The sequence below is a fragment of the Sminthopsis crassicaudata genome, chromosome 3 (assembly GCF_048593235.1).
Source record: "Sminthopsis crassicaudata isolate SCR6 chromosome 3, ASM4859323v1, whole genome shotgun sequence".
Taxonomy (NCBI): domain Eukaryota; kingdom Metazoa; phylum Chordata; class Mammalia; order Dasyuromorphia; family Dasyuridae; genus Sminthopsis; species Sminthopsis crassicaudata.
In genome coordinates, this window is record NC_133619.1 from 69,585,992 (window position 1) to 69,604,477 (window position 18,486).

At 33.9% G+C, this 18,486-nt stretch overlaps 1 protein-coding gene across 18 annotated transcripts in view; it reads left to right on the forward strand.

Annotated features, from left to right (window-relative positions):
• Window positions 1–18,486, forward strand: part of IKZF2 (IKAROS family zinc finger 2) — a 187,524-nt gene that overhangs the window by 105 nt on the left and 168,933 nt on the right. For 2 of the 18 annotated variants that reach the window (XM_074298772.1, XM_074298785.1), the window contains exons 1-3: window positions 2,121–2,227; window positions 3,759–3,807; window positions 4,649–4,756. In XM_074298772.1, the coding sequence (XP_074154873.1) occupies window positions 2,225–2,227; window positions 3,759–3,807; window positions 4,649–4,756 (160 nt within the window). In that variant the 5' untranslated portion in view covers window positions 2,121–2,224. Of the gene's footprint in view, window positions 1–82; window positions 664–820; window positions 900–1,141; window positions 2,265–3,758; window positions 3,808–4,648; window positions 4,757–4,797; window positions 4,983–6,796; window positions 6,899–18,486 lie in introns of those variants that run through there. The other 16 variants (XM_074298777.1, XM_074298790.1, XM_074298775.1 and 13 more) reach the window with 16 other exon arrangements.

Genomic DNA, 18,486 nt, shown 5'->3' on the forward strand with positions numbered 1-18,486 from the left:
AGGGAGAGAAGGAAAATGTGTATGTGTGAGTTAGAGAGCAGCAGAAGCAGCACTTGTCCTGTAATCGATTGCCGAGTGTGCTGAGCGGCCCCGAGCGCAGACACACACACACACACACACACACACGCACACACACAGATACCCACTCACCGGGGGCGCGCGCGCACTCTCCTCCTGGCTCTTTTTCACACACTCACACACACAGACAGACACACTCACGCACGCACGCACGCACCCTCGCGGCTCCTGCCCGCCTGCCCTCCTCTCCCCTCCCCTCTCCCTGTCCTTCCCCTCCTTCCCGGTGCCCGCCCGCTCGCCCGCCCCGCGCGTCCAGCCGGCGCTGGGGGAGATGGGCTCGGGCTTGGCAGCCGGATCGGTTTCTCGGGGTTTGACCAGCTGTCCCGGGCTCACCCTGCTCCTCGCTGAAGATGGAGGAAGTAAAAACAGGATTACCCTCCGCTCCAGAGCCACTGCCTTAGTTTCCACAGCCCACCGCAGTGCCCCTACACACACTGGCCACCCAGGGACACCCCGAGAGAGACCCCACAGAGACACGACAGACCCAGACAGAGAGAGATACACAGAGAGAGGGAGGAGAGGACTCACTCACAGTAAACACAAACAAAAGGGGGATGGGATTGCCTCCCTGCGTGTCCTGCTGAGGTAAATCTCGCTCGGCGCTGGCTGGCATGGTGGAGAGAGCGAGGAGGAGGAGGAGGAGGAGGCGAAGGAGGAGGAGGAGGAGGAGGAGGAGGAGGAGGAGGAGGAGGCGGCGGCGGCAGCTCGGCCGGATCTGCCCTCACCCGGCCCCGACCGGGGGGCAATGAGCGGAGCCTAAGGCGCGCGGGGGCAGGAGGAGGAGGAGGTGGAGGAGGAGGAGGAGGGTGGCAAAGTTAAGGGTAATTATGCAGCCTCGTCTGCACTCGCCGGCTGCGGGTCCGAGGACTTGTTGCTGTTGGCCAGTGATGAGGAGAGGGATAAAGAGAAGCAGGAGGAAGAAGAGGATGGGGGAGGGGAGGGGACGAAGCAGGGGGAGGGGAGGGGAGGCTGATTAGTGATAATAATAACAACAATAATACTTCATTTGCTGGGAAGGAGGGAGGGATGCTGGTCGGGAGCCCAGCTAGGATGGCTCCCAGGGGTGCGCGGGGGATCGGATGGGAGATGCCTTCCTCTCGGTTTTAATTCCTCCTCTCGGATGATCTGTTTCTGGGATGTTAATCGATTAATCAGTTCTCCTCCTCGACTGCTGTCACGGATTGGTGGTGTTTGTTGGTTGTCCTCTGCTCGGTGTTCACTTGCATTTTGCAGCGTGTGTGTGTGTGTGTGTGTGTGTGTGTGTGTGTGTGTGTGTGTGTGTGTGTGTGTGTGTGTGTGTGTGTGTGTTTGGGGGGCTAGGATAAACTACAGTCTAGATAGAAGGGGAAGAGCTGTTGGAATTTATTTTAAAAAAATACACACATATAACAACAGCAGCCAACAACCACCTGGCATGACACATGTAAAAAGGCAGCAGCTAAATCACTTTGACAGGTTCTAGTGTCTGAGCGAGAGAAAGAGATGGAATTAAGATTTGTGTGTGTATGTGTGTGTGTGAAAATTTCGCCAAGGGCCAAAAAAACAGTCCTGTGAAGTTGGCCTCGGTCCCTCGCTAGGTTTTGCCTGACTGTCCCTCCCCCCTCCTCCTCCTCGTCCCTCCCCCCCCCCCTTTTTCTTTCAGTTTTCTTGTCTTAGCTTTTGGTCGATTCTTAAGGAACCGGTGGATCAAGTTTTTTCTCTTCTTGTTAATCGCATTGCTGTAGCACTGACTGACCTCTCTCCCTCCCTCCCTCCCTCCCTCTCTCTTTTTTTTTCCTCTTTCCTGAAAGTACATAGTGCCATTCCTGAGTGACTTTTCCTACTAGACCATCCCAAAGGGAGGGGGAGGGGTAGGAGGAGAAGAAGGAGGAGGAGAAGGGGGGGGTGTTCCTTCTCTCTCATTTCTTCATTTTGTTTATCAGACGATCTGTTTGCTTGATTTGGGCTCCGAATGACCCACCTGTAAAGTGCCTTCCCTTCTTCCTCGCCTTGAACTCTGCAGGGGGCTTGGCTTGGAGGGGGTAAGGGATAGTGGGGGGGAGGGGGGGCAAGAAACTTCTTTCTTTCTCCGTTTATCTGTACTCCGACATTGTCATCTCTTCCTTAAGGAGTTAGAAGAAGCTGAGATCTCCCGACAGAGCTGGAAATGGTGATGAATCTTTTTTAGTCAAAGGACAATTTCTTTTGTATGTACATTTCGTTCCTGTGCCTTTCCTATTCTTTTCTTTTCTTTCTTTCCCTGAGGGTTAACTATTTCACTGATGGGGGAGACTTTCCTGTTCCCCCTGACATTTCTAGCTTTTTAATATATGTGTGCCGGGTGTGTACTGTTTGAAAAGATAAACTTATGTATTTGTAAAAGATCTGAAGAACCTGCACCCCCTTTAAACTTTATAGATCACTTTCTTTAAAGGCCTTATGTAATCAGTTATTTCAAAGAATTTGATAACAGCACTGCAGGTTGAAATACGTACTGAGCTGATAATTTGATCTGACTATACCATAAAGAAAGAAAAGTTTTTTTTTTTTTTTGAGGGGGGGAGGAATTAGAAAGGGGGGGAGGGAAGTGGTTTTGGAGACAAGAAGTGAAGCTGCCTGTTTTCCAGTAAGTAATGGAGAAATTCCAGGAGCCAGGGCTAAATATACTTGGCGATCAATACAGAAATGGCTCATTGTGAATAATTTAGCTGCTGGTGCAGTGAGAGTTTTGAAACTAAAGGCAAAAAGGACCGGAGCCAAAAGGAGAAAAAAAAAAAAAAAGTAAAATTCTCCTATGGACATGTCAGTTCTTTAAACTTTTCCCATCAAAGAATACAGTTAGAGTATTGATCTCTTGTTTTCTTTATGTGAAATAAAAGCTAGGGGGTGTCATGTCGTAGGATTTTTTATGTTTCTGGAGCAGGAGACTTTGTTTTATGTTTATGGCATATGAAAACAATCTCAGAAACTTTTTAAAAAATTAGCAAAGGCCACAAGAGGTTATGAATATTCACAATTTAAGATGTATTAGATATAACATTCAAATCCATGATCTTTCAGGAAATTAATATTACAACGCACAGGTGCTCGGACAGATCAAGGGGGCGGGCTGAAATGTCAGTACAAGTGAGAAAGTTGGAAAAGTGCTGCACAGATCTGTGAGACAGACTTGGGCACCAAGTTTTTTTGTTTTGTTTTGCTTTGTTTGTGTCTCACACCCCATTCCCCCCTTGATTAGAACACGATGAACCAACTTGCAACAATTGTGAATAGAGCTATCTGTTAACTTGGTCGTCCTCAAACCATAATTTGATTGTGGGAACTAATAAATATTAATATACTTAAGTCCTAGTAAAAACTGGCATGATTGAAGTGTGACTCTCCCAATTAAATTCATTAAACTAGGTAAACCATTCTGACTTTAAGAGGCATTCTTGCCCTGCTACAGCTTTAGATGCACCCTTATCTTCTCTACCCTATCTCTAGGAGGAATCAGATCATTTGCAGAAAGAGTTCAGTGACTTGCAAATGAGCACATACAGTACACTGTAGTATGTGTCTTGGGCACAGGTTGTTGCAGCAGAGCCAGCAGCAGCAACAGCAATATGGGCTAACTGCTTAGAGCTTCAAATAAGTTAAGCATTTAATGGCAAATAGTGAAAGGAATCATTGTTTTAAGGGTTTACCCTTTTGTTTTGTAGCACTGCACTTTGACTATGGAAACTGAGGCTATTGATGGCTATATAACATGTAAGTACTTATTTTCATTAATTTATTAATTCATTAATCACAATCACCTTGAATTATCTTATATATTTGCCTAATTCATTTGTAGGTATCATTCATAGATTAGGGATCTTAATTTTATTGCCCATCCGGTCATAACTTTATATTGAAGATAAGTCCAGGAAAGAAAAAAATGAAACAAGAAAACTTTAGGCAAGAGCAGAAAAGGGTAAAGATAGACATTGTTTGGTAGTACAAGCAACTCATTTAGATAACTAGTTTGGTGGAATCAATATTTTTCTGGTATAATTTTCTTTCTTTCCTTTTTTATTTTAAGTTAAGGAGACAACAGATTATGTGTGTTTACTAGAAATTTTCTGTGTATAAATCTTTTTTCCCCTAACTTTCATTCATGTAACATGAAAAAAGCACATTTAATGTAATTTGGAAAATAGTATCTTAGAAAATGCTTACTGTAAACAGCGTAATATCCAGTTATTTAAACAAAATATTAAAAAGAGAGGGTCTTAGAGCTGGAAGGAAATCTTAGAGATCATCTTTGCTAATCCTTTCAGTTTATAGATGAGAAATTATATTGTGTGTCTTTTACTATGGCTTTTAGAAATGTGTGATATTTTCAGTTCACTCTTCTCCCCCATGATGTCTGTTTTTGACTTTCTGTGAATATAGTTCTGTTCTTTTTGAAAAAAAAAAAGCCCCCAAACATAACAAAACAAAACCCAAAACTGTGTTTAAATTTAAAGCTGTGAATACTTAAGTATCCATGAGCAAAAGTTGACAGAATTGAAATGTTATAATTGTATTCTATATGTCAAGAGAGTCTAAAAGATTTTATTTTTAAAAGCAGGTGACAATGAGCTTTCACCTGAAAGGGAACACTCCAATATGGCAATTGACCTCACCTCAAGCACACCCAATGGACAGCATACCTCACCAAGTCACATGACAAGCAGTAAGTCTTCTTTCCCCATTTCTCTAGTGGCAGATTTGGATTTGTTGGGTCTGTGGGGTCCGTTCTCTGACTATGGTTTACTTACTGCTATAGATTTTGCTAGCTAAAGAAGAGAACAACACAGATTTTTCCTGTTCATATTAGTATCTTATCTTAAGCATGAGCTTGCTTACTAGTTTGAACTATCCCAAGGTGGCTTTTGGGAACTGGTGCTTACCTGTATCAGGTAAGAAATACTAGGATTTGCTCGTATTTGGTTGCCTTCCCAAATATTTAAGAGTAGATTTTGTTGTTGTTGTTGTTGTTAATAGGGAAAAATGAAACAAAATTTAGAATTTTTTTCCTAGTTAAAATGACATGCATGCTATATTACTTTGTTATAAGTCTATTCTATTATTAAGGGAGAGTGTTAGCCTGTTACCCCTCCATGTATAGGTACCCATATAACTTTAAATGTGGTACCTACACATGTATACATTTATATATATGTATATGTATACATATCTGTCTATCTACCTACCTAATTATCTATCTATATTTCTTTGAAAGTTCCTTCCACAAAGTCTGAAAAGTGGATCATAAATGAAAATATGTGGCGCTTACTCAATATTCATTTGTTTAATAAAGTGAAAAGGTTTTGTTTTAGATTGTCAAGAGAAGAATTAATATTTCCTTAGAGGGATTCCTTAGAGATTTCCTTTCATAAGAGGATGTATTGGGCTAGCACTAATAGCCAATTTTAGCCAATATTTTTGATAAAGAATCATTCACTCTCTTATTGTTTTAAGCACTATTGGAGACTGTACGAAGATTAGTTTGCTTATATTTATTTTCAAAGGGCAACATACTTTAATTTATTAAGAGCATGGTTTGTTTCTTGATTCTGATGTTTTATCATCACTTACCAAGGCTAAGTGCTCTATTACTTAGATTCAAAAGTAATTTGAAGTATTTTGTTTCCATGTGCTTTCAGTAAGTGTTGCTTTCTTTTATAGGAAGGATGTTTGAATTTTTGTAGATAGACAAAGTTGTATAGTTATGCATAATTTGAAGCAAGGGATATTTCTTCTTTCCAACTGATTTCATAAAGAAATTTAACTTATATATTAATCTATTATGCATAAACACATTCATACATTTCTTAATATCTAAATGAGCGTAACTGTTTGACACTTTATTTTTCCAATTTTCAAACATAACTCAGATTATTGTAAGCCTCTAAAATCTATGGGAAATTGTTATTTTTTAAAACCCTCAGTTGTGTATATACGGCAGTAATATAAAGAATATACTGGACTGAGTGAATATTCTTGTTTCATATATTTTGTTTTAAATATTCTAACTGCTGTTTGGTAATTTTTATATATTTTAGTATATAAGCTTGTTGCTTAAAGTTCATTTTATTTCCTTATTAAAGAAACTCCATATAAGAATCTAATTACAAAAGGTATTTTAAATTCTCTGTCCTACATCAATAAACCAATTCCAGTAAATGAGTAGATAAGTTTGTGCTAAATTCAGATTCAACACAAATAATACATTTTAGCAGGTTTTTTCCTGTCTTGATTGTCTATGTATTTGGAGAAATAGATTTATTATCTAAGGCCTTAGTTTTCTTATCTGTAAAATGTGAGGTCCTATTTTCTACCTCTAATATCATACTTCAATGGCAAAGAATACTTTACATTCTCATTATTATATTGTATGTGAGTCTTATAGAAGCAAATTTGTTTCTCTTTAACTTTTAAAAAATCATATGCATATTTCCCTCAAAGACTAAAAGGTCTTTTTATGTCAAAATTGTCATAGTTAACTGTTTAGCCCTTGGCTTCAAAAAGACAGTATAAATTTGGATAGATGTTAGCTGTTGGTCCGAGACTCTGGTCAAATTTGGGCCAACCAGTGGTTAAGATCCACAACCACTGGCTGAATTTCAACCATAAACTTGTTGTTTAATGTGATTGGTCCCTTCAGTTTTGAATTTCATTTCAGCCTGACATATGCCTAGTTCAAACAAGCATTTTACCTGTCTCTTTTAAGTAAACAGGGCAAAGACCAGACATGATGATTTGAACAAATGAGAGCTGTGCTATTGAAACATTCCAGGTTTTCTCACCCAACAACAGTAAAATTATGTGTTTGGTAAGGAGATTTTTATTTATTAGCCTGTGGCAATTCCATGTTAGAAGAGTTTTTGGCTAGGTCACTGATATTTTTGGGTTTTATTCCAAAGGGTTGCAGGTTAAAAATGTTGGCTTTCACTTCAGAGATGTCTGTTGCATCCTTTATATAGCCTCTATTTACAGTATCTAGGTTACCCACTTAGGTGTTAGATGGAGGAGATACCCATTTTTTCCCTGTGTTAGACCTAAAAGAATAATCAGTATTTTAAATTGTCAAGCACATGGTAGCAGATAAGAACAAAAACATAGACTATCATCTAGAATGGAAAGTTTAAAATTGGTTATTTTAGTGATTTTGATAAATTTTTCCCTCAGGTGATTCGAACCTTGACTTTATATGATAGCACTTATGTTTTAGATCTGACTTTCCCCAAGCATTTTTATAATGTACATCTGGATTGATAATTGTTATTGAATAATTATGACCTGTAAAATTGAACCTTATGACCTGTAAAATGCATTTTTTAGTTCTCCAGCATATTTCTTTATGGCCAACTTATTTCAGGGATTTAATTGTGATTTTGTAAAAAGACAATATAATAAGGAAAACTAGAATTGTTTTGTCCAAATTCTCATGCAATAAGACAGTTTTTAGAAATGGCACAGCCAATACAAAACTACAAGTCAGAAGGAAAAAAAACACACAAGTAATTTTAAAATAGTCAAGAAGCAATTAAAGAATTCTATTCAGCAATTTTAACTCATTAACTAAAGTTAACTAAAATTAAATAACTAAAGTTATTGTTTAGTAGTTAAGGCACAACATTATCAGTTATAGCTTAGAAAAAGTGGTTAATGTTTCCATAAGGCCACTATGATTTGTTTAGTTTTTGGTATTTAAGTTGAGGAGTGACTACATGTTTTTTAAAATGGTCCAACTATCATTATTTCACAATGCTAGAGGAGAGAACAAATAATTGGAAAAAAATAGAAGTGCTGTATTTCCCTGCACCTTTTTTATTTAAAGTACAGTTTAATTCTAAAAATAAGAGCTATTACTGACTGTAACATTTAACAATTAACATTTTCTTGTTTCAACATTATTTCTTTTTAGTATCAGGAAAATCTCTTTGGCAGCCAAAAAAAAATCTTTGATAAGAAGATGGGCACAGTTGCCCAACATCATTAGTGTATACATACTGAGTTTTTTTTTGACACTCTTCAGTGTCATGGATGACAGTATATTCCTTGATGGCTATTGAAAAATACACAAATAGTATCTGGAAGTTATAATCTGAGACAGAAAGTCAGCCACAACTATATAAAAGCAATTTTTTTTTGTTTCTGACTGTTGGAAGAGGCTGACTTTGTATTCCATCTTGTTTCTGTGTAAACATCTTAAATTTCTGCATAGTAACTTCTGATTTGATATTAAATTGTCCCATTGTGTTACTTATGAAATTTTATAGATATGAAAGATTATGATTAATCTTCTTTCTCACAGTCTTCTATTTTTCAAATGAATTCTACATAAGTCTTCTTTATTATTTAGATTTTCTTAAAATACATATAAAATTTGGGAAGTCACCTTATTTTATCATTTTACAAGCTTTCTATGGTTGAAGAGCTTACCCCATTATTCATCAAATATCTTAATAACCATAAGATATAAACAAAAAGTTGCTTTCATTTTATAAGCAATTTGCCAATAATTAGGTCAGTGGATTAAGTTTTGCTTTTACAAAATGCTTCACATTTATTTTTCTTAGTTGTTCTTATTAGAGCATAGGATCCTCTCTCCCTCTCAAAAAAATTAAAGAAATTAAATGACCTAAGTGACATAACCTAGGATGTCTAGTAGCTGAAGAAAATTGTCAAAATGAAAACTTAAAACTTAGGAGTTCCTTTTTTGTTGCTTATACAGACATTATTATAAATGTGGCAGGACATTGAAATGCTATGAAACTACCAGATTATCCTTTTACATTTTTACTGTAGTGTACTTTTTAAAAAAATTGACAGTAGGTTTCATTTACTCAACATTTTCTTTTTCCCCAATTTTTAGCATTTTATTTAGTTTTGAAGTCCAAATTCTGTACCTCCTTCCTTATCTTCCCCTGTCTAAGACAGTAAGCAATCAGATATACGTTGTACATGTACAATCATTTAAAACATTTCTATATTAGTTACTTTGCATGAGAAGACAAATAAAAAATGAAAGAAAGTGAAAAATAGCATGCTTCAGTCTGTATTGAAACAATATCAGTTTTTTTTTTTTTTTTTTTTTTTTTCCTGGAGGCAGATAGCACTTGCTTCATCATTAGTCCTTTGGGATTGTCTTGGGCCATTGTTTGCTAAGAATAGCTAAGTCATTCAGAGTTCTTCATTGAACAATATTGTTTTGATTGTGTAAAAAGTTCTCCTAGTTTTATTCACTTTATTGTGCATCAGTTTGTGTACATCTTTCCAGGTTTTTCTATAATCAGCCCGCTTGTCATTTCATATAGCACAGTACTATTCCATTACAATCATATACCACAAATTATTTAACCATTTCCCAATTCCTCTAATATTCACATCTTAGCCACCACAAAAAAAGAGATGCTATAAGTATTTTTGTACAAAGAAGTCCTTTTTCCTTTTTTGGATGGCTTTGGGATAGACCTAGTTGTGGTATTGTTGGATCAAAAGTATGTTTATAGCTCTTTGGTCTCTGATGTACTTTTTTGAGACTAGTTTGTTTTATAGGACTCACCAACTCTTCTGAATCTTTTTTTCTATATTCTAATTTGGGTGGCATACATGTTTAGACTTCATTTGTAACAACCTTAATATTATGCCAAATGCACTAAACAAAAATTATAATTTTAAAATAATTTGGCATTTTTATTTATGTGTGTATAAAAGCACATTAAACAAAATTAAAAGGCTATCTTAAAGCTGTCACAGAAAAGAGTGCTAACTTCTAGCTAGCCTTTTCAAATCAACAATAACAGAAATAAACCTTTTTTCAGGTATGAGTAGAAAGAAAAGCTCCTCAGCCTTTTTTCCCCCCAAAATTTCTTCCTCTGCTTCTTTTTTGGAAGACTTGAATATAGAGATCTATGTACTTACAATAAGAATATATATGTATTATTATTATTATTGTTATCTTAGAAGACAGTTTGCTATCTCCAACTTGTACATATCTTCTTTCACTTACTTTTGTTTTTCTAGTTTTGAATAAATGGTTGCTATATCTGTTAAGTTAGGTTTTATATTATTTTCCAAACAATTTCTAAGTGTATATTTTATGTCTTTTAAAGTTTTAAAAGTTCTAAATGTTTTAAGTATCCTAAAAACAAAAATTAATTGAGTGTCTCATATATTTTCTTTGCCAATTCCAGTATCAACATTGACGCTGCTTAATGATTTGTACCTAATTGAATCCCTGACCTGGGAAGAAGTAATATACATTTGTTTTTTGTTTTTGTTTTTGTTTTTTCTTTATATTGACACAGTAATGTCAAATTTACTTATTGATTATTTTATTATGCCTTTATGTTTATTAATTTGAGAAAATTATTTAGCGAAATAATGGAAATTTATTTATTATTTCCTCATTTGTAATATGTGTCAACCTCTAGAGTAGGAAAAGAGTTCTCAAAAGAATCATATAGTGATTTTCAAAAATTTATGTTAAAGAATTAATAAAAATACTACAGCTTTTAAAACTCTTAAGGAAACTTTAGTTAAGTAGAATATAAACTAGAAATGAAAGTACCTTTTAAAGAATTTCAGAGACATTGACTTCAGTTATGTGTTTTTTGGACACATGTGAAAGTTATCTATTCTACCATCAGTGTTCTAAAAATACTGGGCAGTACGAATGGAAAAGGAAAAAATACCCTGGTAGAGTAACCTATCCCATGTTCAGAACCATTCTTTCTTAGATCTTTCCCATCTAAAATCTAACCTTATTTGACTTTCCTCTTGATACTTGAAATTCTCTTTTAGTGATCTGTGATAAGTATATATATATATATATATATATATATATATATATATATATATATATATATCCAATTGTATATTTGAGGGGAGTAAAATATAACGTGAAGCTGTCTTAAATCCAATGAAATCTTAAAATAAAGCAATTGCCCTTAGCATATGATAGTCACATAATGATATTTGTTGAAATTAAAATCATTGGATATTTTATATGGACAACTTCAATTTTTCTCTCTGCTATGTAATCTTCTCTTAAGAGTTCTTAAGTAGATGCACATTTTAAATTTATGAAAATCAATGTTTAATTGAAGTTTGTTTTTCTCTTTTATTACTTTTTCTTTATTACTTGTGAAGTGAAATAAACTAGTTTGATTTTAAAGTTTATGTTAAGTAATTATCACATCACCTGATCAGTGATCTTATTTCTACTGCTCTAACATTCTGTTTCCTTAATTGCACTATTAAAGCTAAGTTCTATATTGAGACATGTGAGTGCAACCTTCATTGAACTCTTTTGCTTGATGTGACCATTTATACTATTCTCAGAACTCTGGATAATTTATATGGCTGACTAACTGATTCTGAATAAAAACATAGTAGTATTTTAACATAGTGACATTTAATGTATTAACTTATATGGTAACAGTAAGATGATTCATAAACTCATATATGCCATACTGTTCAACATGGAATCAATCATAATATAAGTTATGTTTCTGTTATGTGTCTTTGCATGTGAATATGCAATTTAAAACCAGTATGGGAGAACTTCTTAGCTACATATCATTTTATTTCATATTCAGAGGCATAGAATAGAATAATATAAGAACTTCTTTGGAAAATCTGAATAAAATTCTTAAAGATATAACATATATTGATTTGGAACATAGAGTGTGCATTTCTTGTGTTTCTTTTTAATAATTTATTTATAGAATTGTGCCGCCTGTAGAAGTATGTTATATAGATTTAAATCAAACTGCTTTAAGCAAAATATCTGTGATTATTTAATTTTAAAATATTTTGTCATTATTATTATTTCTTTTTCTTTTTCTTTTTTCTTTTTTGGTCAGGGTCTGTGATTTCTTCAGCATATCAAACTCCTGGTGAGGAAATTCCCTTTACCAACTCATATCAGCAACTCTTCTGGAATTTAATAGTTTTAAATTTCTTGGGTATTGAAAAATTAAAAGACTTGTCCAGATTAACAGTCAATATTTGTTGAAGGCATACAAACTCTAAGGTTAACCTTCTACCTACTACCCACAACACATTTTCTTATAATTAGTTAGAGCCACTTTAAAAAGGTGCTTAACTCAGAACACCTAAAGTAGAAAATGCCTAAACTATGGCTTCCTATCTATGTAATTTCAAAATAATGATAAATGGCCTGTTATGCTTACTGTTAAAGTAGTAAATAATAAGGGGTGGGGAGTGTATTTCTATCAGGAGTCTCAAACAAATAAGGTATTATAGATCAAAGCTTCTTATATTGTGGGTTGCGACAATATGGGATCTCATAATCAAATGTGATAGTTACAAAATTATGATTTATTATCAGTAAATTTTGATTGTATACCTATTTTATATGTCTAAATATTTAGGGTCATATAAAAATTTCTGGGGCAAAAAGGGGTTGCAAGTGGAAAAAAAGTTTAAGAAGTTGTATTGTAGATGATACTAAATGAATAAGTCACAGCTTGGTGTAATAGATGAAGTAGTAGTGGATTTAGAGTCAGGAGATATATTAGAATCTTGGCTCTTCTGTGTTATTTTAGGCATGTCACTCTACCTCCTTCGAACTCAGTTTTTCCTTCAGTAAAATGAGAGAGTCGGATCCAAGGCTACTTCCATCTCTAGGTTCTATGACAACATCTTACATCTATGCTTTGAGCAGTGGTGAACACTGAGAATATAAATGCAAAAATGCATAAACAGTCAAGTATGTCATGTTCTGTTGGAGAATACAACATGCTAACTGTAGAAAGAGCGCTGGCTTTGGAGGCAGAAGCCTTGGTTTCTAGTGCCAACACTGCCACTTAAAACCTTTGTAACTGCATAAGTCACCTAATCTCTCTGAGTCTGTTTCCTCTCTTTATAATTTGTGAGGTTGCTTCCATCTCTAATTCATGTTCTTATGAGCCTCCTGAGATGGGTATATAGAGAATTTGGCAAGGTGGAAAGAAGTAATTATTATCAAGAAATGAGAAAGACATTCCTGTAGAAGATGACACCTTCACTGATCCTTGGTTGAAGCTAAAACTTCTTGGAGTCAGAGGGAAGGAGAGAGTGTATTCCAGGCTTGTTGTGGGGAGTGGAGGTTGGGGGCCAACCTGTGCAAAAGCTCAGAGAGGAAGTACTTGGAATGCTGAGATCAGGGAATAGCAGTTAAGCTAGTTTGACTTGAATAAAGAGTACCTAAAGGAGAGCAAAGTGAAATAAGTTTGTAAAGGTAGTCTGGAGCCAACCAGCTAGTCAGTCAGTAAACATTTCTTAAGTACCAACTATGTGTTAGCCACAGTGCTAAACACTGAGCATATTAATAAAACTAAAAGTCAAACTCTAAACTCAAGTAGCCCTCAAATGGGGAGAGAACATGTAAACAGATATGTATAGATGAGCTATGTATAGATTAAAGCAGGAATAATCAACAAAGGCAAAGTACTAGAATTAAGGGAAATTGAATAGAGACTTAAAGGAAACTAAGGAAGCCCATAAGCAGAGCTGAGGAAGGAGATCATACTGTGCATGAGGAATAGTTAGTAAAAATGCCTGGACTTAGGAGACGGAATTCTGTTGGTAGAACAGCGAAGAAGCCAATGTCATTAGATCAAAAAGTAAGTGGTGGTACATGCATGTATGTGTGTATAGTTTGTGTGTGTGTGTGTGTGTGTGTGTGTGTGTGTGTGTGTGTGTGTGTGTTTTAAAAACTCTGGAAAGGTTGTGGACTAGGATGGATAATCAAAGGCTTTGAATTCTAAACGGAGAATTGTATTTGATTTTGGAGGTAATAGGGAGCTAATGAAAGGCTTTAATTGAAAACCTGAGGAGTTGTCTCATCTTAGATAAGTCTTAGAAAACTACTTTAGGTTCTTGAGTAGAGGACTGGTATGCTCAAATGTAGTTTAGGAATATTAATTTGGAAATTATGTGGATAATTGATTGGAAAGGAGATAGACTGGAACCAAGTAGCTGGTTATTACATTAATTAAGGTAAGCAATACTACATTCTTGAATTATGTTAGTGAACGAGTGATTGGAAAGAATAGAAAATATGTGATTTTTGTAGGGTTAGAATCAATGGAACTTAAGAACAAATTGGAATTTGAAGTGGAGTAAATAAAGGAAGAATCAACAGTGATTGAGGTTGTTAACCTGGGAAATGGAGTGGGATGGCAAACATTAACAGAAAAAATTGAAGATAAGGATTGTAATTTTTTTTTTCATATCCAAGTGACTTCTTATGATCTGCTTACCATATTTCTTAATTGCCTCTCACTGGATATGCCATAGATTGCCTTCTTGTTCATATATGGTGTGGGCTTGATGGGCTTTAAAGTCCTTTTCAAGTCTTAATATTCTGGGATTCTGATTGAAGATTCATAGAAATATCTCAAAAGTTCATCATCTAATTTTATTTAACAAATGCTTTAAGTTATTATAAACTTCAATCCAGAATTTACCCAATTGGTTACAAGCTTATATTATACTTAAATTGTTACAAAGTTGAGTGTAAAGGCACTGAAATTTGTGATTCTATGAAAACCTGAATTATTGTTGTTATTTAGTTGTTTTTCAGTCATGTCTGATCTTTGTAGCCTATTTTGCAGTTTTCTTGGATACTGGAGTTATTTAACATTTCCCTTTTTAGATAATTTTATGAATAAGGAAATTGAGGCATATTGGGTTAAGTAAGTTGCCCAGGGTTATACAACTACTAAATGTGAGGCCAGATTTGAACTCAGGAAGAACAGTCTTGGCTTTAGGTCCAGCATTCTATCCATTGTGCTACTAGCTGCCTGTGAAATCCTGACTTAGCAGATGCTAATTTAATGTGAAATAAATCATATGGACAATTCTTAACATTTATTCTTTGCCTCATGTTTTTAAGGCCAGTTTTCTAGCACTTACTTATTTGAAGCTAGTATCAAAAGCATGTGAGATTGAATAATACTTCAATTAGCTTTTCTTTACCATTTTGAGTAAGAAATTTAATCTCTATAAAATAACATTTTAATAAGTTGACATTCTGTAGATCTTCAAAATTGTCACTTTTATCATGGTTACCTTATATAATTGAAGACATACTTACATTTGAAATTAATGACAGTAGCCTTACCTTATTTTGACCAAGTTATCAGTTTAAGGGAAGTAATTTGGTAATATTTCAAAGAAGTATGACGTTACATCTTTTGCGCTATGGAATATTTCTGTAAGGGCCATTTATCAAAGAAATTAAAAGTCCTAACTCCATTTCTATTCCAGTCTTTATAATTAGTACCTTAGAAATAGTTTATAATGTGCCATCTATACCACTATGTCATAGGATTCTGGTTCTTTAAGGAGTACCATTTCTTTATATCAATCATCAATAATAATGTTATCAAGAATCTGTTTTGTATTAAGTACTGTCCTGCAAATCCATTAAATGAAGCAATTTCCTACTTTTAAGAAGTTTAAATTATAATAGGTAATACAGGTATGCATGTAAGTAAATACAAAATAAATAGAAAGATAATACACTATACTTAAGGAAGGAGGATACTAGCAATTGGGGCTGAAAATGTTGTATGTATTGATTTTAACAGATGGCTGACATATAAGATTGCTATGTTGCAATTAGACAAATTTTTTAAAAGCAGTAAAATTTTATTTGTGTAAAACAAAGAACTAAAAAAATAATTATGAGACTCATAAAATAGCCTCATCTTTCATTTGTCTTTAAATTCTTAGAGTATAAATTACTGTCTTTAAAACCATAACAAAAATGACAGACTTTGAATTCACTTCTTCAAAGGCAAAAGAACTTATCTTTCTAAATGAATTCTTATGTTATAGTAAAAGTGTAAGACATAACTTTCTAATTACATTGATTACTAGTCTAATTGACTTGTAGATCAAGAAGATAAAAATAGAAATTTAAGCATCCTATTTTTATGTTTGACTCAATTTAGTAAAACAACCCATGTGATCTACAAGAAGGTAAGCGAGTACTTCAAGAGGAGGGAAGTAACAGTAACATATTTCATAAAAATGCAATCTTCAACTTAGTGCTACATTCTCACTAAAGTTTGGTAAATGAATATTTTCTTTTAAGCTAATTTTCCATTCATGTTAAATACTTAAAGACATTACTATTAATAACGTATCATTCCAGTTACCAATATTTTCAGTTTAAATGTATGTTTTTCAGCTTTGTACATTAATATTTTAACCCATTATTATCAATTTGATATGGGTAACAAAACCATAAAAGAAGATAAAATTTCAGAAAAGGACAGTATCTTATCCCAAATCTTTAACAAGGCATAACTAAGAGAATTAATAAATAACAGCATGCAAAGACATTCTCTTGTGTGTCCCTTTCCAGACTTGCCCAAAGTTCTGGTCACTTTTCCTTTAAAAATATAAATACCAAAAATTTAGCTAGAATTAATGTATATTTTGAAGTTCTATTTTTTGCTTATTTTACTTTATGTCACTCATATATAACTTTACATATTTTCTTTATGATTAATATTTATCTTTTCTGGCAATATAATATTTGAATGCATTTATATATAAAGTAATCTCTTAATTGACCTGATATTATTACTTTTTACTTAAAAGGCATATTCATATGTAGAATATGTAGATAAATATGTAGAAATACAAACCTAAATAATATAAATAGAAGAGATTAAGGATTGTCATGTTAAATGATTATGTTTGCTCTTCATGGCCCTTGAGGATAGGATGAAGAGAAATCCATGTAAATTGCAAAAAAAAGCCAAATTTCAACTTGATTTAGCTAACCAAAGTTGAATGGGCTGCCATAATAAGAAATGAGTTCTCCCTTACTAGTCATCTTTAAGCAAAGGCTGAATGATTGATTGGCTGTATGTTGTCAGGGATTTTTGTGGGATTAGATGGCTCTTAAGATCTCTCTTAATTTTGATATTCCATGACTCTATAATGACTTTGAAATACCCATGAGGAGGAATTATTGCAGTCTATGATACTTACAAATAAATCTAGAATAGTGTTCTTTGTGATCAGCGATTGTATCAAAATTTTGCATACATTTCTCTACTTTTCATATTCAATGATTTTAATCTGCTATAAATCATACCAGTTGAATTTTAAGCTTGATTTTTAAGAAATTCTTTAGATTAATAAAATGTGATATGTAGTTAATTTGATTACCAAGCATAATTAATTTCATTATGTCTTATTGATTAAGTTATTAGTAAAGTGTTTTTTTTTTTGTTTTTTTTTTGGTGTGTGTGTTTAACTTTTCACAGTATATGCATTGTAGGGACTGTAATTGTAAGATATAGGATTTGCATACAGTGTCTGAATAATTCATCAATATAAAAATAATACTAAAGTTGCTTCTGTTATCTTTTTATTTTTAAATAAAAGGAAGCAAAGGCTATATGACTAATGATGAGGAATGTTATGGAATGAATTATCATTTGAGTTCATTCTAGTTGGACTACATAACCCCTAAGGTTCATTTTAATTTTGTGATTCTGTAATGACTTTAGAAACCTACCAGGAGCAATTGTTGTAGTCTGCGATACCTACAGAGCAATATGCAGTCATTTTGGTTGTACTGAACAATCTATACTCTTTATATTTATCAATTTAATACATTTAAATTTGATTGTATGTCAGAACCAAATTTCATTAGTGTATCCAGGAGTAGGTACATTATGACATGACTAAACAGGAAAGAATCTTATTCTTTTATATCCAAGAAGAGAAGTTGAAGAAGGTAACTTGACCTAGGAATAGAGCATGAAAGAGTTCTGGACATCAGTCACCTAGATATTAAGGACTAAAGAAAAGATTGATGACCTAAAAGGAGTGATACTATGTTGTACCTGGAAAAATATATTTAGCTGTCACCTAAGGGAGAAGTAGGGCTTTAATTTGGAGCAAAATTGATTACTGGTGAAATGTAGATTTCTTCACTGTTTGAACTCTTAAATTTTTCCATACTAGAATAATAAAGTTTAGTTCTGTGTACTAGGCTGCCATGGTCATTCAAAAAACATGGATATGGTGAACAAACTTTTAAATTGCTGAAGCAGTAGAAACACCAGCATAGAAGAATTAAAGATACTCTTCCCAAAATCTTGTATAACCTCATATATTTATAATTCTATGAGCATAAATATACATATATATATATGCTCATAGAATTATAAAGAAATATAATAGAACTATATAGATGAATAAGTAGAACTATATTTATAATAGAATTAGAAATCTATCTATATCTATCTATCTGTCTATCTATAATAGAACTTTTCTACCTCATGCATTTTATAGTTCCATGACTATATACATATATATTTACACATAGTGAGAGAGAGACACACACATATACACACACAAATATAATAAAAATTT